This window comes from Triticum aestivum, chromosome 5A (genome assembly GCF_018294505.1).
Source record: "Triticum aestivum cultivar Chinese Spring chromosome 5A, IWGSC CS RefSeq v2.1, whole genome shotgun sequence".
Taxonomy (NCBI): Eukaryota; Viridiplantae; Streptophyta; class Magnoliopsida; order Poales; family Poaceae; genus Triticum; species Triticum aestivum.
The window spans coordinates 633,291,776-633,311,490 of record NC_057806.1 but is presented as its reverse complement, the minus strand read 5'-3'; the positions used below and the strand labels follow the sequence as shown (position 1 = coordinate 633,311,490).

The 19,715-nt window shown below is 51.0% G+C and overlaps 2 protein-coding genes across 2 annotated transcripts; one reads left to right on the top strand and one right to left on the bottom strand.

Moving 5' to 3' along the window:
- Positions 1 to 1,579: 1,579 nt before the first annotated feature.
- LOC123105489 (putative chloride channel-like protein CLC-g) lies at positions 1,580 to 8,423 on the top strand. Its single transcript, XM_044527571.1, has 6 exons — positions 1,580 to 1,598; positions 1,711 to 1,934; positions 2,416 to 2,616; positions 2,769 to 2,946; positions 6,302 to 7,972; positions 8,069 to 8,423. The coding sequence occupies exons 2-6, from the start codon at positions 1,774 to 1,776 to the stop codon at positions 8,234 to 8,236; spliced, it is 2,379 nt and encodes a 792-aa protein (XP_044383506.1). The 5' UTR covers positions 1,580 to 1,598; positions 1,711 to 1,773; the 3' UTR covers positions 8,237 to 8,423.
- Positions 8,424 to 9,890: 1,467 nt separating this feature from the next.
- Positions 9,891 to 12,142, bottom strand: LOC123105488 (AAA-ATPase At3g28510). Its single transcript, XM_044527569.1, has 2 exons — positions 11,758 to 12,142; positions 9,891 to 11,644 (listed from the first exon to the last, which is right to left on the bottom strand). The coding sequence occupies exon 2, from the start codon at positions 11,605 to 11,607 to the stop codon at positions 10,066 to 10,068; it is 1,542 nt and encodes a 513-aa protein (XP_044383504.1). The 5' UTR covers positions 11,608 to 11,644; positions 11,758 to 12,142; the 3' UTR covers positions 9,891 to 10,065.
- Between the last annotated feature and the right edge of the window lie 7,573 nt (positions 12,143 to 19,715).

Below are 19,715 nucleotides of genomic sequence, written 5' to 3'. Positions count from 1 at the left end.
TTGGCTATTCCCTTCCTTCCGCCGCGTACTTGTTCTTGGAGCACACCGCCAGGGCATCCATTCTGAGTTTCGTCGGTGAGCTCATGGAGTCTCCTCCCCACTACCTGCCGCTCAGAAGGCCGGTGGCGTGGAGGGATCTCGGTGCCTCTGTTTTGGCTAGTAGTGTAGGTTAGCATTTTTTTTCCTTTCACGGGGGTGGCATTCAGACACATTGGTCTTTCGGGCTTCTATTCATCTTGAGTTCGTTCATCACGACGGAGCGCACACCACGACAGAAGGCCGGTGGCGGGGAGGGATCCCGGTGCCTCTGTTTTGGCTAGTAGTGTAGGTTAGCATATTTTTTTCTCTCGCGGGGGTGGCATTCAGACAAATTGGTCTTTCGGGCTTCTATTCACCTTGAGTTCGCCCATCACGACGGAGCGCACACGTAGATTCCTGACGTATTTTTGGAGCGGTGAGGTTAGGGTTTCTCGTTTTGTGTGCACGATGATGATATTTGGTGTTAGGCGCTTCAAATCGATTCAAGGGTTCAATGACGACGATTGCTACTATGGGGCGTCGGTCCTTAGGGGATGTGCACGAAGACTTTCGAGCTGTCATCGGTAAGGTTAAGCCGTAACTTGCAGGACATCATGTACCGGTAACAACATTTACTAAAACCTGTCCATGCAAACGACAATTTAAGACATAGTCCATTGTTCACTTGTGGACGAACTTGCTTTGAGAACCCACACCTGGTGAGGGCGATAATGTTTTCGTGGAGCGACTCGGTATGTTTTCTCACTTGTAATTGACTACTCCCTCTGTAAACTACTTGCTCCGTCGGTGTTTGTTAGGCCCATTTTTATTTTGAGTCAAAGTCTGATCATGAATTTAACTAAAAGATATAAACTATATGTCACAAAAAGTACACCTTAGAAAACCTCTTGCAAGTACAAATCGAACAATATACTTTGGGTAGCATATAACATCCTAACGGGTTTGACGATCCGTTTACGAGGAGTGAGATGAAAGCAAGAGAGAAGCTCAAGAGCTGACGCGTTGGCTCTTCGGCCGGCGAGAGGGCGTTGGCAAGGCCTCCCATCCCAGCCGCCTTGGCCGTGAATTTCCAGTCCTCAGAAAAATGATACTCCCTCTTTCTGTCTATAAAAGGCCTAATGCGTTTTTCAAGACTGTCTTTGACTGTTGATAAGGTTAATAGTACATGAGATGTATAATGTGAAAATTATATCATTAGAAGCTTTTTCACGTACAAATTTGGCGGTATGTTTTGTGTAAATTACATGTCATATATTATTGCTCTAATATTTGGTTAAAGTTAGTCTTGAAAAACGCATTAGGCCCCATATAGATGGAAGGAGGAAGTAAGAACGAAGGACAATAGGACAGACACAGCACATGCATCAAACCGGAGACGGACGCATGCGATCGATCTGTGTCGCCTGCTCCCGAATTTCCCCGTTCCGCTCGCCGCCGTCTTGGCCGGATCCATCCCGTGACGTCCCTCCGGCCTTTGCTCACGGCGTACATGGATTTGCCAAGAGCCAATTCAGCCTCGCTCAGCGTCACTCATCCTACAAGGATGACCACGATGACGAGTCAGCTATCTTCTCTTACGCCTTTTGGCTTTTGTTTTCTCTCTCGGCTTACACGAGCTCCCTCTTATGCTGATCCTATAACTAACTAATTCTTTTTCCCTCTGAGTACTAGTGTCTTTCCCCCCCTAGAGAAGACTCCTGGTCTGCCAATCATCCTCTGTCCTCCCTCCTGGGCATGGCGTCCACGGCTCCTCCGCGGGAGGACCTCATCACGGAGGACGAGGAGCAGCGGCCGCCCCTCACGCGGCCCCTCCTCCGCCGCAGCGCCACCAACAACATCTCCCAGGTGGCCATGGTCGGCTCCAAGGCCTGCCCCATCGAGAGCCTCGACTACGAGTAAGCAACGCAGCCTCCTCATGTGTTCACCCTCTCTACTGGACCGGAGCGCCTCTTCGCGCTTCCATGCCGGGATTCTCCATTGATCCAGCCAGCTAGCTGCCTCCTGAGCTCGTGGCCTGTCATCCCGACTCTCATCCCTTTTGTTGATTGATTCAATTGCGCGGCTCCTCTTCATGAACCGGCCCAGCATCTAGTACCTTGGATCTCCTTGGTCGAATGAGTCCAATCGTCCTCTCAACAACCTCTCTTGTTTTGTTCCTCCAGTTGCCATGCTCATTAGATTTGTCATGTGATGCTTTCTGTCCTCTGCTTCCTCTTGTCTTATCATCAAGAATCTAGCGCGCCTCTCTCTCCTTTTGTTTTCTTCCGTTGGGGTTGGGCTGTCGTGTGTTCATGTTCCATACTCTTTGCCCCACCTGGCATTTTCATCTAGACTAGTACCTGCCAAGCTTGTTGCTGAATGTAACCTGCGCTGCAGGATCATCGAGAACGACCTGTTCGACCAGAACTGGCGGACGAGGGCCAAGGCGGACCAGGTGTGGTACGTGGTGCTCAAGTGGACCTTCTGCTTCGCCATCGGCATCATCACCGGCGTCGTCGGCTTCCTCATCAACCTCGCCGTCGAGAACGTCGCCGGCTTCAAGCACGCCGCCGTCTCCTCCCTCATGGACTCCACCAGGTCTGTTCCCTTTGTTTTTTCTTCGCCGAGCATGCACCAAGACAAATGTTCTTCTGTATCTATGCTTGTCTCCACTGTGAGCAATATTCCATTCAGGCTCACCATGTGTCTGACTGACCGACTGACTGTCCGAGATCGGCTCTGCTCCGCAGCTACTGGACGGCCTTCTGGGTGTTCGCCGGCGCGAACCTGGCGCTGCTGCTGCTGGCGTCGGCGATCACGGCGTCGGTGTCGCCGGCGGCCGGCGGGTCGGGGATCCCGGAGGTGAAGGCGTACCTCAACGGCGTGGACGCGCCCAACATCTTCTCGCTCAAGACCCTCGCTGTCAAGGTGAGACCACATCCTCATCCACCTCAGCATATCACACGCCTCTTCAATTCGTCCAGGGCCGAGCACATGATCCGTCCACCCACCCACGTCCCTCGGTTACTTCTTCTCCAATGATCCATCCATCCATCTGCATCCACCCATACACGTCTGCCACTTGTGCACGTACTCCTGCCTACTAGACCGGGTTTATCCAAAAATAAATAAAAGGAGACGCCATCGATTCCAAATCCTGCACGATCGGAGGAATGATTGATTGTGCAGGTTCCCACCATTGTTTATGATCCATGTGAGCGAAAATAATTTCTACTGCTGCTGCGCCTTCCTTGTAGTCAAAGGACATCATGAATTAGTAGCATTATATATTCTTTAATTTTTGTTTGTTTGGATCTGGTCATCCGTTTACTCAACACCGACGTGGCTTGTCTTATTGGGTGGGGAGGGTATAGGAAATATAGAATGGATCAATCATTTGAGCTGGAATCGTCAGATATCCATCTCACTGAAAGTGACAGGGAAGAGAAGAGGACATGGTTTGCTTGGTTTGGGGTCAGCCGTCCCTCCTCCCGACCATCTAATGGGATGTTCCCGTACAAATCTTAGGATGATTAGAGGTCTATAGTCGGATCTAGCAAATCCGGCCCCTAAAAATTCGTCACGCGTCGATAAACAGTGATAGGCCATCCCTCAAATGTCCACGTCCACGACCGAATACTACATTAACAAATCTTTAAACCATATAAAGTATTAACCTAAAAAGTAATAAAGTCATGTACTTCATCTAAGATCACACATATAGCATACGGCTAATTCATTATACATGTCATCGGACTATAAAAATTTGGCATGTTCTGAATATTAGAGCTATGAAAAAAGTTCACGCACGACTTCCCTTGTCCTTGCCGTCTTTTTCACGGTAGATGACGGAAAATGGATCCAGTCAGATATGCTCATTGTTAGAGCTGTCAGATCCATCACTGCCCTCCTCCTTCTATTCCTTTTTTGGGGAGAGGGGGGGGGGCAGTCTGGCGAGGACACGAACCTCTCGGATTTGCTCCTTTTGGAGGGCACGAACCATGCGAGCTTGCCGCTTCACGATGATCCAAGCTCGGAGGGCATTCTCAGTTCTGTCTGACACAGCCACTATCTCTGTTGTTCGCCACGTCCTCTCCCTTGCCCAGTGGGCAGCCCGCTCCTCGGCGCAGCGATGGTTCGGTCATCTACCGACGTTTACCTCAGACTCGGAGCCCAACATCACTAGGACGAGGCTCTCCCACAGGGGTTGCATCGCTAACCCGGGATTGTTGGCCGCGGTGACACACCTTGAGTTACCGTCGCGGGGCAGATCCAAGCGCCGCTTGCGCGGACGCAATGGATTCATCCGGATCGTCTTGGTCCACGGTCGGGCGGATTCCTCCGAGGAGCGCCGGGGAGCCAGGCGGACGACCATCTCCTCCTCGTCCCGTATGAGACGATGTCCAATCGACAGATTTGGACTTGTCAGAGTCGGATCCGCTACCCGACATGTCGAAGGAGGCCGGACATCGTCAGAGAGGAGATAGGGGATGGCGCGATGCGGACTCGAAGTGGTGTGGAGTGGCAAGTGGCTAGGGTTTCGTTTGGATGTGGATAGGGTGGGGATGTTTGTGGGGTCTTGCTGGGCCAGCAAGGTTCGTATTCGACGTGGGCCATATCGATATGCCAGCGTGGGCCGTACCCGACACCAAGATATGGGCTAGATATGAGGGGTGTTGGTCAGCCTGGACCTATAGGACCGGTATGATGGGTGCGACCGGGTCGTGATTTCTTGGTCGGTCACTGACCAGGCCATCCGCGTGAATGTGTAGGGGTAGTATAAGGGGTCCGGCTTTAGATGATCTTATATTATTATATCTCATGGCGAAAAAACCTCATTCTAAGAGCATTCTTAGTTATTTACTGCCATAAATATTGTTTAGAGAATTACCAACTAGTCCTTTTCCCAGGATGTAATCCCTCAAATATTTGGAGAGTTACCCCTAAAAAGTTAGCCCTTCAGATCAAGAGTAGAAAAACACCCAAGCTCTTATTTCCCCATATTCATGGCATAGCCATTGACACACCACCTATTCGCCTCTCCCCAACTATAAAAGCACCCCAAACAGCCCTCATCAACCATAAACCTAGCCGTTGACATCCATTTCTCCCCCAAATTCCCCTGATAGGTGTTGCCCCGACCCCCATCGAGTAACAGCCGTCAACGAGATGGCATTTCGCGAGCCCATGTACTCTCCAATGATTGACGGGTCCAAATCACACCTGAGGTAGTAGAAGCCGTTGCCGCGCGTGAGGCCGACGCCACCACTGGCGCCGACCCAGGGTCCCCTTTAGTGGAGCAGTCGGAGTAGTACACTTGTTAGTCACCCCGACCACCTAATTGGACATTTCAGTGCAAATCTTATTATTATTATTATTATTATTATTATTATTATTATTATTATTATTATTATAATATAGCACACACAATCAATTTTGATTCAAAAAAAAATGAGAGGAGAAGAGCTCGAAGACAGAGATGGGGGCATCGCAGCGAGCAACACCGAGGCGCGGGAGCGCCAGCGAGGCTGAGCCAGGAGCGACCTGGAGGCGAGGAAGACTCTGAAGATGCGTCATCGATGAAGGGGAGTTTGAGGCGACGATTTGGGATGGGCTGCCATACCGAGAAGAATGGTTCAAAAGGGGGCTTAGAAGCAAGGTCGGGGCGATGATACCGCAACATGAGGCGGCGATGTCCGAACGGGAGCACCGCCGGCCACAGGTGGCGTCAACAGTCAATTTGGCCGGTTTTGAATTGAGAGCAATGGGAAAAAGCTATTGACTAAAGTAAGAAGATGAATAGATCAATGCCCAATCGGTGTTTACGCAACTTGACATATAGTGTTTTTTTTTTGCGGGGAACTTGACATATAGTTGATCCCCATATATGTCACGGCCAACAAGAAGAAGAAATACACTCGTTCTAACCCATTCCACTGGTGGCGATTAGTTGATATATGTCATGGAATTTGACATATAATTGATCCCCACAATGTAAGATTGTCGATTTGTGTTTGACACTTTGAATTGGAGCGTACAGAGAGTCCAAAAAATTCCATTACCCACCTTTCATAGAACAACAGTAGTCACAAAAATAATAACCGGAAACAACACTTCTCTTTCTGGCACAAAAAAAACTATTTTTTACGCTAAAAAAAACTCTGCTCCCACAATATTACATTTTTTTTCGAATTTCGCCTTATGCTTCTAATAGTAATAACTAAGTGCGTGCATGTACGATTTTTACCTCTTGAACTGAACTCCGATCGTATCATGCGTGCAGGTCATCGGCAACATAGCCGCCGTGTCATCGTCGCTGCACGTCGGCAAGGCCGGGCCAATGGTGCACACGGGCGCGTGCATAGCTGCCATCTTCGGCCAGGGCGGCTCGCGCAGGTACGGCCTCACCTGGCGCTGGCTACGCTACTTCAAGAACGACCGCGACCGCCGCGACCTCGTCACCATCGGCGCCGGCGCCGGTGTCTCCGCCGCGTTCCGCGCACCCGTCGGCGGCGTCCTCTTCGCTCTCGAGTCCCTCTCCTCGTGGTGGCGGAGCGCGCTGATCTGGCGCTCCTTCTTCACGACGGCGGTGGTGGCCGTGGTGCTGAGGCTGTTCGTGGAGCTGTGCGGGTCGGGGCGGTGCGGGCTGTTCGGCAAGGGCGGGCTCATCATGTACGACGTGAGCACGCTGTTCGAGGACCTCATGACGTACCACCTCAAGGACATCCCCATCGTCGTTCTCATCGGCGTCATCGGCGCCGTCCTCGGCGCCTTCTACAACTTCCTCATGATGCAGGTCCTCCGCGTCTACAGCGTCGTCAACGAGCGCGGGCGCGCGCACAAGCTGCTGCTGGCGGCGGCCGTGTCCGTGCTCACGTCGTGCTGCGTGTTCGGCATGCCATGGTTCGCGCCGTGCCGGCCCTGCCCCGTCGCGGGGCCCAACGGCGCCTGCGGCTCCCTCAACAAGTTCCGGCGGTTCCACTGCCCGCCGGACCACTACAACGACCTGGCCAGCCTGATGCTCAACATCAACGACGACGCCATCCGCAACCTCTACGCCACCGGCACCAACGACGTCTACCACCGGGGCTCCATGCTCGCCTTCTTCGTGGCCTCCTACGCGCTGGGCGTGCTCAGCTACGGCGTGGTGGCGCCGTCGGGGCTCTTCGTCCCCATCATCCTCACCGGCGCCACCTACGGCCGCCTGGTGGCCATGCTGCTGGGCAGGCACTCCGGCCTCGACCACGGCCTGGTGGCCATCCTCGGCTCGGCGTCCTTCCTCGGCGGCACGCTCCGCATGACGGTGTCCGTGTGCGTCATCATCGTGGAGCTCACCAACAACCTGCTCCTCCTGCCGCTGGTGATGCTCGTGCTGCTCATCTCCAAGACCGTCGCCGACTCCTTCAACGCCAGCATCTACGACCTCATCGTGCGCCTCAAGGGGCTGCCGTACCTCGACGGCCACGCCGAGCCCTACATGCGGCAGCTCAGCGTGGGCGACGTGGTGGTCGGCCCGCTGCGGAGCTTCAACGGCGTGGAGAAGGTGGGCCACATCATGCACGTCCTCCGCACCACGGGCCACCACGCGTTCCCGGTGATCGACGAGCCGCCCTTCTCCACCGCGCCGGTGCTCTACGGCCTCGTGCTCAGGGCGCACCTGCTCGTGCTCCTCCGGAAGCGGGAGTTCCTGCCGGCGCAGGAGCGGTACCCCAAGGAGTACAGCATCGCGGCGAGGTTCGAGGCGCAGGACTTCGACAAGCGCGGCTCCGGCAAGCAGGACACGGTGGACGGCGTGGAGCTGTCGCCGGAGGAGATGGGGATGTACGTGGACCTGCACCCGTTCACCAACGCGTCGCCATACACCGTCGTGGAGACCATGTCGCTGGCCAAGGCGCTCATCCTCTTCCGCGAGGTCGGCCTCCGCCACCTCCTCGTCGTGCCCAAGGCCTGCGATGTAAGTGCTCTTCATTTCCTCGCGCAGCAGCCATGGAATTTGCTCATTGTGCCGTCGGGTTAATTGATGATGAAACAAATAATTGCTTGCATGCAGAGGTCGCCGGTGGTGGGGATCCTGACGAGGCACGACTTCATGCCGGAGCACATCCTGGGGCTGCACCCGGTGCTGCTCGGCGGCAAGTGGAAGCGGCTCCGGTGGCACAAGGCCGCCGTCGCCAAGTACTTCCGCGACCTCATCGTGCGGCTCGCCAACTGCGGCTGAAGCATCAAACACACATCCTAGTAGTGTATACTACCTGCATTCTGCTGGCAGAATGTTGGGGTGAGGATCAATTTTTGCGCGCCTGTGAAATAATAATTTCAAAAACACTGTTTTTCTTTTGTTACCTTGATTCATATATACTTATTACTTGTAAATTTGCTCCAAAAACAGAGTGGTGGTCCGTGTACATCCGTTGGATCTGCCACCGCAGTTCTTTGTGTACATTATTAACGACAGGAAGGAAAATCCGCATCTGAGCCCGGGCTCAGATGCTCCGCTTAGAAAACAATTCAAAATAAATACTAAAAAAATTAAAAAAAGATCTAATTTTTTTTTGTGGTAGATAATTTGATGTGTAAGGTCCGCTCTAAATTTCAACTTATTTGGATATCTAAGTAGCTCTCGGCAAAAAAGACAAATCGGGTCAAATAAGTTCGTGAACAATAAACTTTTTTACAGACCCCGATTTTGTCTTTTTTGCAGTGAGATGCTCAAATGTCCAAACTAGTTGAAATTTGCAGCGAACCTCACGAATCAAATTATCTACCATACAAAAAAATTTGAAACTTTTAGAATTTTTTAATATTTGTTTTAATTTGTTTCATCGGAGCTGGTGCAGCTAAGCCTGGGAGCCAAATTGGCCTTCTCCGACGGGAAGATGTTCTTACCGGAACTTAATTATTGCGGAACATGTGACCTGCAGTGGGTGAACGTGTCAGCTCATGGCCCGTTGTCAGCTGTATAGTTATAAGAAACCCTAGCCGCCGCCACTGCCGCCTCCTCCTCCACCCAGATTTGTTCGTTCCATTAGAAGATACCGATGAGCAAAGCCCACTTGGCGGATGTAGGCAACAGGGTCACTTCTCCTCCTACATGGAACAACAGTACACGTCCGAGGTGAAAGTTTGTGCTATGACCTTTACAGGTTGGACCCAACGGTGACACACTTTCATCGTTGCCTTCATGTTAGATATGTTCTCTTTGAATTGCTGGTCTGGACTTAGATTGGTTCGATATGGCATTTTAGCATGAAAATCCTTGTTCTTGTCGTGTCAAGTTGGAATTGGCGATGTTGGCGCGAGTGTGTTCTTCTTGTTGTCGCTCACACGGCCATTCGAGTGGGCACATACTCAGCCCCCCCCCCCCCCCCCACACACACACATTTGATTACTGAGCATAGTGTATAGGTCGGTTCGCCGGATAGTCGCGTCCCACTCCGCTGCTAGTTTTGGGAGTTTCTTACATAGTAGGCCATCTTTGAGACCGAGCCCATGGAGGCCTTATTTTCAAAAAATTCAACACTCAACCTTTTCGGTTTCCAAAAGTTTTGAAAAATACACAAGTACACAAGGAAGCAATGTGTATGTGTGTAAAATTTTAGAATGAAATACTTTGAATTGCGAGCTGCATAAAAAAAATCCAGTACTTTGAGGATGAACAATACATATGCTAAAAAGGCACATATTTGTTTCTTTTGTATGTAGCTTTTTAAGGTATTTCGACCTGAAAATTTACACACATGTATATTATATCTTCAGGCATATGTGTATTTTTTCAAAATAATAATAATTGAAACTGGAAAGTTTGATTTTGAAGTTTTTAAATTCGGCCTCCATTTGGCATTTTCGAAGCTTAACAATGCCAAATGAGCAGGTATAGAAGACGTGGCCGCCAGCCTTTCCATTCCCGCCAACATCCAAATCTGGGTCTGATTATTCTAAGCGTCATCATTACTTGCTGGAGTAGTAGAAATAAACGTCATCTCCAATAATGTGCCTGACATCATGATATTCTCATCCTGAGCTACTCTGACTCACTCGCCCGATCCATCACTCCTTGTCAACGGCGGCAACCGCTCCCCCGTCTTCTTCCTCCGGCCGCTTCTCCTCCTTGCCGCCGCCGCCGCCGCTGGCCTTGTCGTCCCTGGCCTTCTCCAGCGCCGCCACCAGCCCCCTGAGGCACGACCCCGCGTCGTCCTCCGCGCTCTTGGGCGTCAGGTTCTCGGCCACGTCCGCCGGCGTCATGTCCACCTCCCGCAGCAGCGCGCCCACGGCGCCGAACAGCTCGTGCTCGTCCACGCCCAGGTAGGCCTTGGCGAGGAACTCGAACGCCGGCCCGCGGCAGTAGGACATCTCGATGTGCTTGTCCATGCGGCCCCTCCGGATGAGCGCCGGGTCCAGCTTCTCCAGGTGGTTGGTGGTGAACACGATCACCCGCTCGCCGCCGCACGCCGACCACAGCCCGTCGATGAAGTTGAGCAGGCCCGACAGCGTCACCTTGCTGCTCGCGTCCGCCGCGCCCTTCTTGTCGCCCTTGCTGGCCTTGTCGACCTCCTCGGGGGCGGCGTCCTTCTTCTTTTCGCGCGCGCCGGTGAGGTCGAGGGAGCAGTCGATGTCCTCGATGACGATGATGGACTTGCTGGTGGTGCCGATGAAGAGCTTGCGGAGGTCCGTGTTGGAGTGCACGGAGGTGAGCTCGATGTCGTACACGTCGTAGTCGAGGTGGTTCGCCATGGCGGCGATCATGGCCGACTTGCCCGTCCCGGGAGGGCCGTGTAGCAGGTAGCCGCGCTTCCACGCCTTGCCGACGCGCTCGTACCACTCCTTGCCGGCCTTGAAGGCGTCGAGGTCGTCGATGACCTCCTTCTTGCTGGCCGGGTCCATGGCGAGCGTGGCGAACGTCTTGGGGTGCTGGAACGGCACGTGCGTCCAGGCGGAGCGGGCGTAGCCGCCGTCGCCGAACTGGTGGGAGGAGATGTTGGTGAAGAGCTTGCGGCGGCGGTTCTGGACCATGACGGCGCGGCCCTGGCGGCGGACGCGCGGGAGGTAGGCGTTGAGGACCTGCTCGCGGTGGCGGTCGAGGAAGGAGAGGCGGTAGAAGCGGCGGTTCTCCTCGTCCCCGCCTCCCCAGCCGCCGCCCCAGCGCCGGTCCTGCGGCGGCGCCGGGCGTGAGGAGGCCCACCAGAAGACCGCGCCGCCGCCCTCCTCGGGCAACAGCTGGTCGGGGACCTCCTCGCCGTCGACCATGCTGAGCACGAGGCGGTCGGCGTCCGGGGCTCCCTCGGCGCGGAGGTGGCGCGCGCTGCGCGAGGTGGCCGCGGCGAGGTAGGCCTTGACCTCCTCGAAGGCCTCGGCGCGGCGCATCCTCCCGCCGTCGTACTCGGCGATGGTGACGGAGAGGTAGGGGTCGACGAGCGCGGCGAGGCGGCGCGCGTGGCGGCCGAGGTTGCGCTTGACGAAGTGCTGCAGCTGCAGGTGCTGCAGGTTCTGCCACACCACCGTCCACAGCACCGCGATGATGCTGAGCACCACCCCGGAGTTGAGCCCGCCCCACACCCCCGCCGCCGCCGCCGCCCCGTCCACCCCTCGCATCTCCGGCGGGCTAGCTCGAACTCTTCTCCTCTTCTCTCTTCTCTCCGTGCCGGCCAGAACCCAGAACCGAAACGAGATGGAAGCAAATTAATGTCTGGTGGTGATCGAGGCGAGACCTCGGCCCTACTTATGGTGGACGGACGGACTCACCGTCGGTTTCTTGGCGGCGAAGGTGATCGGACGGGGGGTCGACACGGCGATTTGTCTTGGTGCGTCGATCTGGGGCTGGCTTGGCTTGCCCGTGAAGGAGCGTGCGTGCGACGAGCGCAGTGCCGTCATGCGATCGGCGTCGCGATCAGATGACGGGGCGTCGTCCGTGGTACTACGTGAGGCCGCGGTGGCATGGCGGTGCGCGGCTGATGGGTGGATCGATTGGCCACGAGGTGTGGAGTGGGCGGCTAGCCGTAGGCCGGCGAAAGACTCCGGCCACACAGCGACGCTTGTGGAGTCGCTACGGTAGGTCGCCTCGTCTCGTCTTGCTCAAGTGGATCGACGGAAGCTGCCTGGATGGATGGACCTACGACACCACTCTACACTATATTTTGGCCTCGCTCGTGCTTTGACATTCTTTTTCTTCTTCTTTCCCGGTGGATGACTGTAGCGCTCATGCTTGTCCCCTCCGGCCTCCGAGAATGCACTGCCTCTGCGTGCGGATCAATCTTCAACTTGGCTGGAGTAAATTGCAAGAAACCACTACATTGAATTGAAGGCTAGGACAGCAGAAAACACTACTATACATTTTTTTGGCAGAAAACATCATGCCTAGCGTAATCTTTTTGCAAATAACACCGATTGGCAGATTAGGGTCGTATGAACGTGTTTATGACAGATGGGGCTCACTCGTCACGAGCTGACTTGGCAAAAAATGCCACATAGGCGTGTTGACTCTTCCTCCTCTCTCTCTCTCACCTCTCTTTAGCATTATGTCAGAACAAGTTGTGTGCACACGCCTCGGCATTCCTCCGGTGCCACCTCCTCTCTGCCGCAGCTACCGCCAACGGTGGCGGGAGGCAGCACAGCACACGGTCACGATGTTCCAGCCGCTGTCCCTCTCATCGCGCATCCTCCCCGTCATGCGGCACTTCGCCAAGCGCACCGCGTCGGCCGCCTCCGCCGTCCCATCCACGGCACTCTACACCGTTTGTTTCTAGAGACTAAAAAGTCCTAGGACTAGAGAACCAAACACCATCTAAAGTTGTTCCGCCGGTCTCGTTTCAATCTAATCTCCGTAGGCATGCACTCCCTAGTCCCTAAAAAGTCCCTCACTGTTTGTTTCCAGAGACTAAAAAGTCCCTAATCCCTTCCTAGAGGTTATTAAATGACTATGTTGCCCCTAGTATATAGAAAAATAACAATCAAACAACACCATGGGGTGGCGGGCCAATGGGTGCATGGAGGGGCATTGTTGAAAAAGTCCCAAAAAGACTCTCCTTGAGAGTCTTCTTCATTTAGTCCCAAATGCCTAGTTTAGTCCCTAAAAAGTCCCACCCGTTTGGTAAAAAAGTCTCTAAGAGGGATTTTTTCTAATCCCTACATAAAAAAGTCCCTGGAAACAAACACCCCCTTAGTCAGCAAGAAGCGTCGTGTGATGGCGATGCTATGATGGCAGAGCACTGAATACACACCCAGTCCTTTGATAGGATGTAACTGTCAGTTTCTCTCGAAACGAGCTAATGTACTCTAAACATCCTTCTTCTCATTAACTACATGCCACATAAGCAAAAAAATTTGAAGTGCGCTATGTTACTACCTAAGTTACTCCCACTATGACTAGCCTAAGAAACAAGCGATCTTGGTTGTACACTTTTATTGGAAAGGGCAAGACATAAATGCTCACTTCGCGACGAATTACTTGTCGCACATAGACATAAGAAGAAGAAAAAACAAGTTGAGCCAACTAGACAATAACGCGCAACATACAAGCAGCCACACCATCAACCATCATCGACAACTTACGAATACGAGAAAGATTCTCCGAAAGCAACGCCTCTAGAAAGGGAGCAACACACAATTGCCGCCGCCGGTAGACACTGATGGTTAGATCTTGAGTTTTCACCATGTAAAAGCGCGTATGAGAAATCTCCAATGCAATGCCTTTAACAAGGACACGATGTGTAAACACCCTCATTGCCAGGTGCAACCATTGAAGACCAAACCGAAGGTTTTGACCCAAAAAAATCAATTATGGTATTCTGGACAACACCACCAAATCATAATCATCATGTGTTATGGCACCACTTGTCGAGGAAGACGATGCTGCAAGGAGGGGTACACCTACATGCCATAGTCACGAAAAATTGAGATTCAAGCCATTTCATGGCATTCATACCTGGAGACAGCCGCTCACGTGCTTAACCCTGGCGTGGACGTCATCACACACGTAAGCTATGCCTGTGAACAAGAACTGTCACACAACATGGAGGGACGGACATCGTCTACAGCTTCTCACGCGCACTCGTGTTGCAAAACAAGTGTGATAAGGTCTGATGATGAATCATCTTTTCAAGGTGCCGCCATTGCTGCCATATCATTCACTGCCCCGAGCACGGGTAAATCTTGCGTGATCTGCTCTTTGTGTGTAGCGTCTCTTTAGTCCAACCGCAAAAGAGGCCTTGCTGGTCCCACATATGTGTGCAGCTACAGTACAACGCTGCAACGTGCCCAGGTCCGCGAAATCAACACAGTAGGTCCACAGTAGGCAGTACATAGCATCGAACTACCGTCCAAACACGCAAACAAAAATACACTGTCTTTGGGCCTCGCCCGGGCAATCTTTTTATTTTCCTTGTGGATTTGACGCCATTTTCCCAGGTGAATGGATCTAGCTCGACCTCCCTGGTAAAATTCATTGAACCACGTGTTCTTTCTCGGCATTCTATCACACGAGCACGTGCTAGCTAGTGAAAGGGAAACTGGTCCCGATTCATGCATCAGCGCAAGGCCACACTTTTTCTTCAGAAACGTCAAAAATCTTTTTTTCCCAGACAATCTGAAGTATTTCATCGTAATTTATATCGGCGCCATGATGACAAATTTGTTGAACTATGAGATGGGCCTAGAGCCTATATGACAATTTTAGATTTGATCTCTAAGGGCCCATGTAGGTGGCATGACAAGGTGGTGGGAAGTTTAGTCCCACCCCGGAAATGGAAGGAGAGTTGGAGTGGTTTATAAGGGATTCTCTTCCTCATGCCATTGGAGCTTGAGAAGAGATGAGGCCCTCGCGCATATCCCTCTCATGTTTCTTTCTGTTGTAGCAGTACTAACAATGTCATGCTCATGATTTATTCATGGATTAATTTAATCAGAAAATTGCCTATTTACTTATCAATCCAAAAACCTAATATGTGTAGGAGTTTTTCAAATTCTGGTTTTGCTGCTGCACTGAAACCGTCGCCATTTACGGGGACGTACTTTAAGCGTTGGCAGACTAAAACCACCTTATGGCTCACTGCCATGAACATGTTCTGGGTCGCCGGTGTGACTCCCACAAGAACGATCGCTCCTGATCAGGAGAAGGCGTTCAAGGAGGCCACTGTCGTGTTCCTCGGGGAGTTCTGAGCGTGATTGGAGATAAGTTGGTTGACGCATATTTGCATGTGCGGTCTGCCAAGGACTTGTGGGAGGCGCTCGAATCTAAGTTCGGGGCTGCCGATGCAGGGAGCGAGATGTATATTATAGAGCAGTTCCATGATTACAAGATGGTTGAAAACCGTCCTGTATTGGAGCAGGCTCATGAGATAATATGCATTGTTAAGGAGCTTGAGCTTCTTAAGTGCGAGTTACCGGGCAAGTTTGTCGCGGGCTGCATAATCGCTAAGCTTCCCAATTCCTGGAGGAACTTTGCCACCACTCTGAAACATCAGAGGCGTGAATTCTCCGTGGAGGATGTCATTGGCCATCTGAGTGTTGAGCAGAATTCAAGGGCAAAGGACTCGCACGGAAAAGGGGTCGAAGGAACTTCTGTGGCCAACATGGTGCATCAGAAGAACTCCAATTCCCACAAGCCCAAGGGAAAGAACTGAAGGAAATATGCCCTAGAGGCAATAATAAAGTTATTATTTATTTCCTTATATCATGATAAATATTTATTATTCATGCTAGAATTGTATTAACCGGAAACATAATACATGTGTGAATACATAGACAAACAGAGTGTCAATAGTATGCCTCTACTTGACTAGCTCGTCGATCAAAGATGGTTAAGTTTCCTAGCCATTGACATGGGTTGTCATTTGATTAACGGGATCACATCATTAGGAGAATGATGTGATTGACATGACCCATTCCGTTAGCTTAGCACTCGATCGTTTAGTATGTTGCTATTGCTTTCTTCATGACTTATACATGTTCCTATGACTATGAGATTATGCAACTCCCGTTTACCGGAGGAACACTTTGTGTGCTACCAAACGTCACAACATAACTGGGTGATTATAAAGGTGCTCTACAGGTGTCTCCGAAGGTACTTGTTGGGTTGGCGTATTTCGAGATTAGGATTTGTCACTCCGATTGTCGGAGAGGTATCTCTGGGCCCTCTCGGTAATGCACATCACTTAAGCCTTGCAAGCATTGCAACTAATGAGTTAGTTGCCGGATGATGTATTACGGAACGAGTAAAGAGACTTGCCGGTAACGAGATTGAACTAGGTATTGAGATACCGACGATCGAATCTCGGGCAAGTAACATACCGATGACAAAGGGAACAACGTATGTTGTTATGCAGTCTGACCGATAAAGATCTTCGTAGAATATGTAGGATCCAATATGAGCATCCAGGTTCCACTATTGGTTATTGACCGGAGACGTGTCTCGGTCATGTCTACATTATTCTCGAACCCATAGGGTCCGCACGCTTAAGGTTACGATGACAGTTATATTATGAGTTTATGCATTTTGATGTACCGAAGTTTGTTCGGAGTCACGGATGTGATCACGGACATGACGAGGAGTCTCGAAATGATTGAGACATAAAGATTGATATATTGGAAGCCTATATTTGGATATCGGAAGTGTTCCGGGTGAAATCGGGATTTTACCGGAGTACCGGGAGGTTACCGGAACCCCCCGGGAGGTACATGGGCCTTAATGGGCCTTAGTGGAAGAAGAGGAGAGGCAGCCAGGGTTGGGCCGCGCGCCCCTCCCCCCTAGTCCGAATAGGACAAGGAGAGAGGGGGCCGGCGCCCCCTTCCTTCTCTCTCTCTCTTTTCCCACCTCGCGAATCCTATTCCAACTAGGATTGGGGGAGAAGTCCTACTCCCGGAGGGAGTAGGACTCCTCCTGGCGCGCCCTATGATGGCCGGTCGGCCTCCCCCTCTTGAACCTTTATATATGGAGGCAGGGGCACCCCTAGACACACAAGTTGATCCACGTGATCTTACTCTTAGCCGTGTGCGGTGCCCTCTTCCACCATAGTCCTCGATAATATTGTAGCGGTGCTTAGGCGAAGCCCTGCGACGGTAGTACATCAATATCGTCACCACGCCGTCGTGCTGACGGAACTCTTCCCCGACACTTTGCTGGATCGGAGTCCGGGGATCGTCATCGAGCTGAACGTGTGCTAGAACTCGGAGGTGTCGTAGTTTCGGTGCTTGATCGGTCGGGCCGTGGAGACGTACGACTACATCAACCAAACGCTTCCGTTGTCGATCTACAAGGGTACGTAGATCATACTCTCCCCTCTCGTTGCTATGCATCACCATGATCTTGCGTGTGCGTAGGAAATTTTTTGAAATTACTACGTTCCCCAACAGTGGCATCCGAGCCTAGGTTTTATATGTTGATGTTATATGCACGAGTAGAACACAAGTGAGTTGTGGGCGATATAAGTCATACTGCTTACCAGCATGTCATACTTTGGTTCGGCGGTATTGTTGGACGAAGCGGCCCGGACCGACATTATGCGTACGCTTACGCGAGACCGGTTCTCCCGACGTGCTTTGCACATAGGTGGCTTGCGGGTGACAGTTTCTCCAACTTTAGTTGAATCGAGTGTGGCTACACCCGGTCCTTGCGAAGGTTAAAACATCACCAACTTGACAAACTATCGTTGTGGTTTTGATGCGTAGGTAAGATTGGTTCTTGCTTAAGCCCGTAGCAGCCACGTAAAACTTGCAACAACAAAGTAGAGGACGTCTAACTTGTTTTTGCAGGGCATGTTGTGATGTGATATGGTCAAGACATGATGCTAAATTTTATTGTATGAGATGATCATGTTTTGTAACCAAGTTATCGGCAACTGGCAGGAGCCATATGGTTGTCGCTTTATTGTATGCAATGCAATCGCGCTGTAATGCTTTACTTTATCACTAAGAGGTAGTGATAGTCGTGGAAGCACAAGCTTGGCGAGACGACAATGATGCTACGATGGAGATCAAGGTGTCGCGCCGGTGACGATGGTGATCACGACGGTGCTTCGGAGATGGAGATCACAAGCACAAGATGATGATGACCATATCATATCACTTATATTGATTGCATGTGATGTTTATCTTTTATGCATCTTATCTTGCTTTGATTGACGGTAGCATTATAAGATGATCTCTCACTAATTATCAAGAAGTGTTCTCCCTGAGTATGCACCATTGCGAAAGTTCTTCGTGCTGAGACACCACGTGATGATCTGGTGTGATAGGCTCTACGTTGAAATACAACGGGTGCAAAACAGTTGCACACGCGGAATACTCAGGTTAAACTTGACGAGCCAAGCATATACAGATATGGCCTCGGAACACGGAGACCGAAAGGTCGAGCGTGAATCATATAGTAGATATGATCAACATAGTAATGTTCACCAATGAAACTACTCCATCTCACGTGATGATCGGACATGGTTTAGTTGATTTGGATCACGTAATCACTTAGAGGATTAGAGGGATGTCTATCTAAGTGGGAGTTCTTTAAGTAAATTGTCTGAACTTAAATTTATCATGAAACTTAGTACCTGATAAGTATCTTGCTTGTTTATACTTGTTTGTAGATAGATGGCTCGTGCTGTTGTTCCGTTGAATTTTAATGCGTTCCTTGAGAAAGCAAAGTTGAAAGATGATGGTAGCAATTACACGGACTGGGTCCGTAACTTGAGGATTATCCTCATTGCTGCACAGAAGAATTACGCCCTGGAAGCACCGCTGGGTGCCAGGCCTACTGCTGGAGCAACGCCGGATGTTATGAACGTCTGGCAGAGCAAAGCTGATGACTACTCAATAGTTCAGTGTGCCATGCTTTACGGCTTAGAATCGGGACTTCAACGACGTTTTGAACGTCATGGAGCATATGAGATGTTCCAGGAGTTGAAGTTAATATTTCAAGCAAATGCCCAGATTGAGAGATATGAAGTCTCCAATAAGTTCTATAGCTGCAAGATGGAGGAGAAAAGTTCTGTCAGTGAGCATATACTCAAAATGTCTGGGTATAATAATCACTTGATTCAATTGGGAGTTAATCTTCCAGATGATTGCGTCATTGACAGAATTCTCCAATCACTGCCACCAAGCTACAAGAGCTTCGTGATGAACTATAATATGCAAGGGATGAATAAAACTATTCCCGAGCTCTTCGCAATGCTAAAAGCTGCGGAGGTAGAAATCAAGAAGGAGCATCAAGTGTTGATGGTCAACAAGACCACTAGTTTCAAGAAAAAGGGCAAAGGGAAGAAGAAGGGGAACTTCAAAAAGAACGGCAAGTAAGTTGCTACTCAAGAGAAGAAACCCAAACCTGGACCTAAGCCTGAAACTGAGTGCTTCTACTGCAAGCAGACTGGTCACTGGAAGCGGAACTGCCCCAAGTATTTAGCAGATAAGAAGGATGGCAAGGTGAACAAAGGTATATGTGATATACATGTTATTGATGTGTACCTTACTAATGCTCGCAGTAGCACCTGGGTATTTGATACTGGTTATGTTGCTAATATTTGCAACTCGAAACAGGGACTACGGATTAAGCGAAGATTGGCTAAGGACGAGGTGACGATGCGCGTGGGAAACGGTTCCAAAGTCGATGTGATCGCAGTCGGCACGCTACCTCTACATCTAACTTCGGGATTAATATTAGACCTAAATAATTGTTATTTGGTGCCAGCGTTAAGCATGAACATTATATCTGGGTC

Coding starts and splice junctions, on each gene's coding strand:
- LOC123105488 (XM_044527569.1), bottom strand. CDS start 11,607: ATGCGAGGGGTGGACGGGGCGGCGGCGGCGGCGGGGGTGTGGGGCGGG.
- LOC123105489 (XM_044527571.1), top strand. CDS start 1,774: ATGGCGTCCACGGCTCCTCCGCGGGAGGACCTCATCACGGAGGACGAG. Junction 2,947..6,301: donor TCAAGACCCTCGCTGTCAAG/GTGAGACCACAT, acceptor TCATGCGTGCAG/GTCATCGGCAACATAGCCGC. Junction 7,973..8,068: donor TCGTGCCCAAGGCCTGCGAT/GTAAGTGCTCTT, acceptor GCTTGCATGCAG/AGGTCGCCGGTGGTGGGGAT.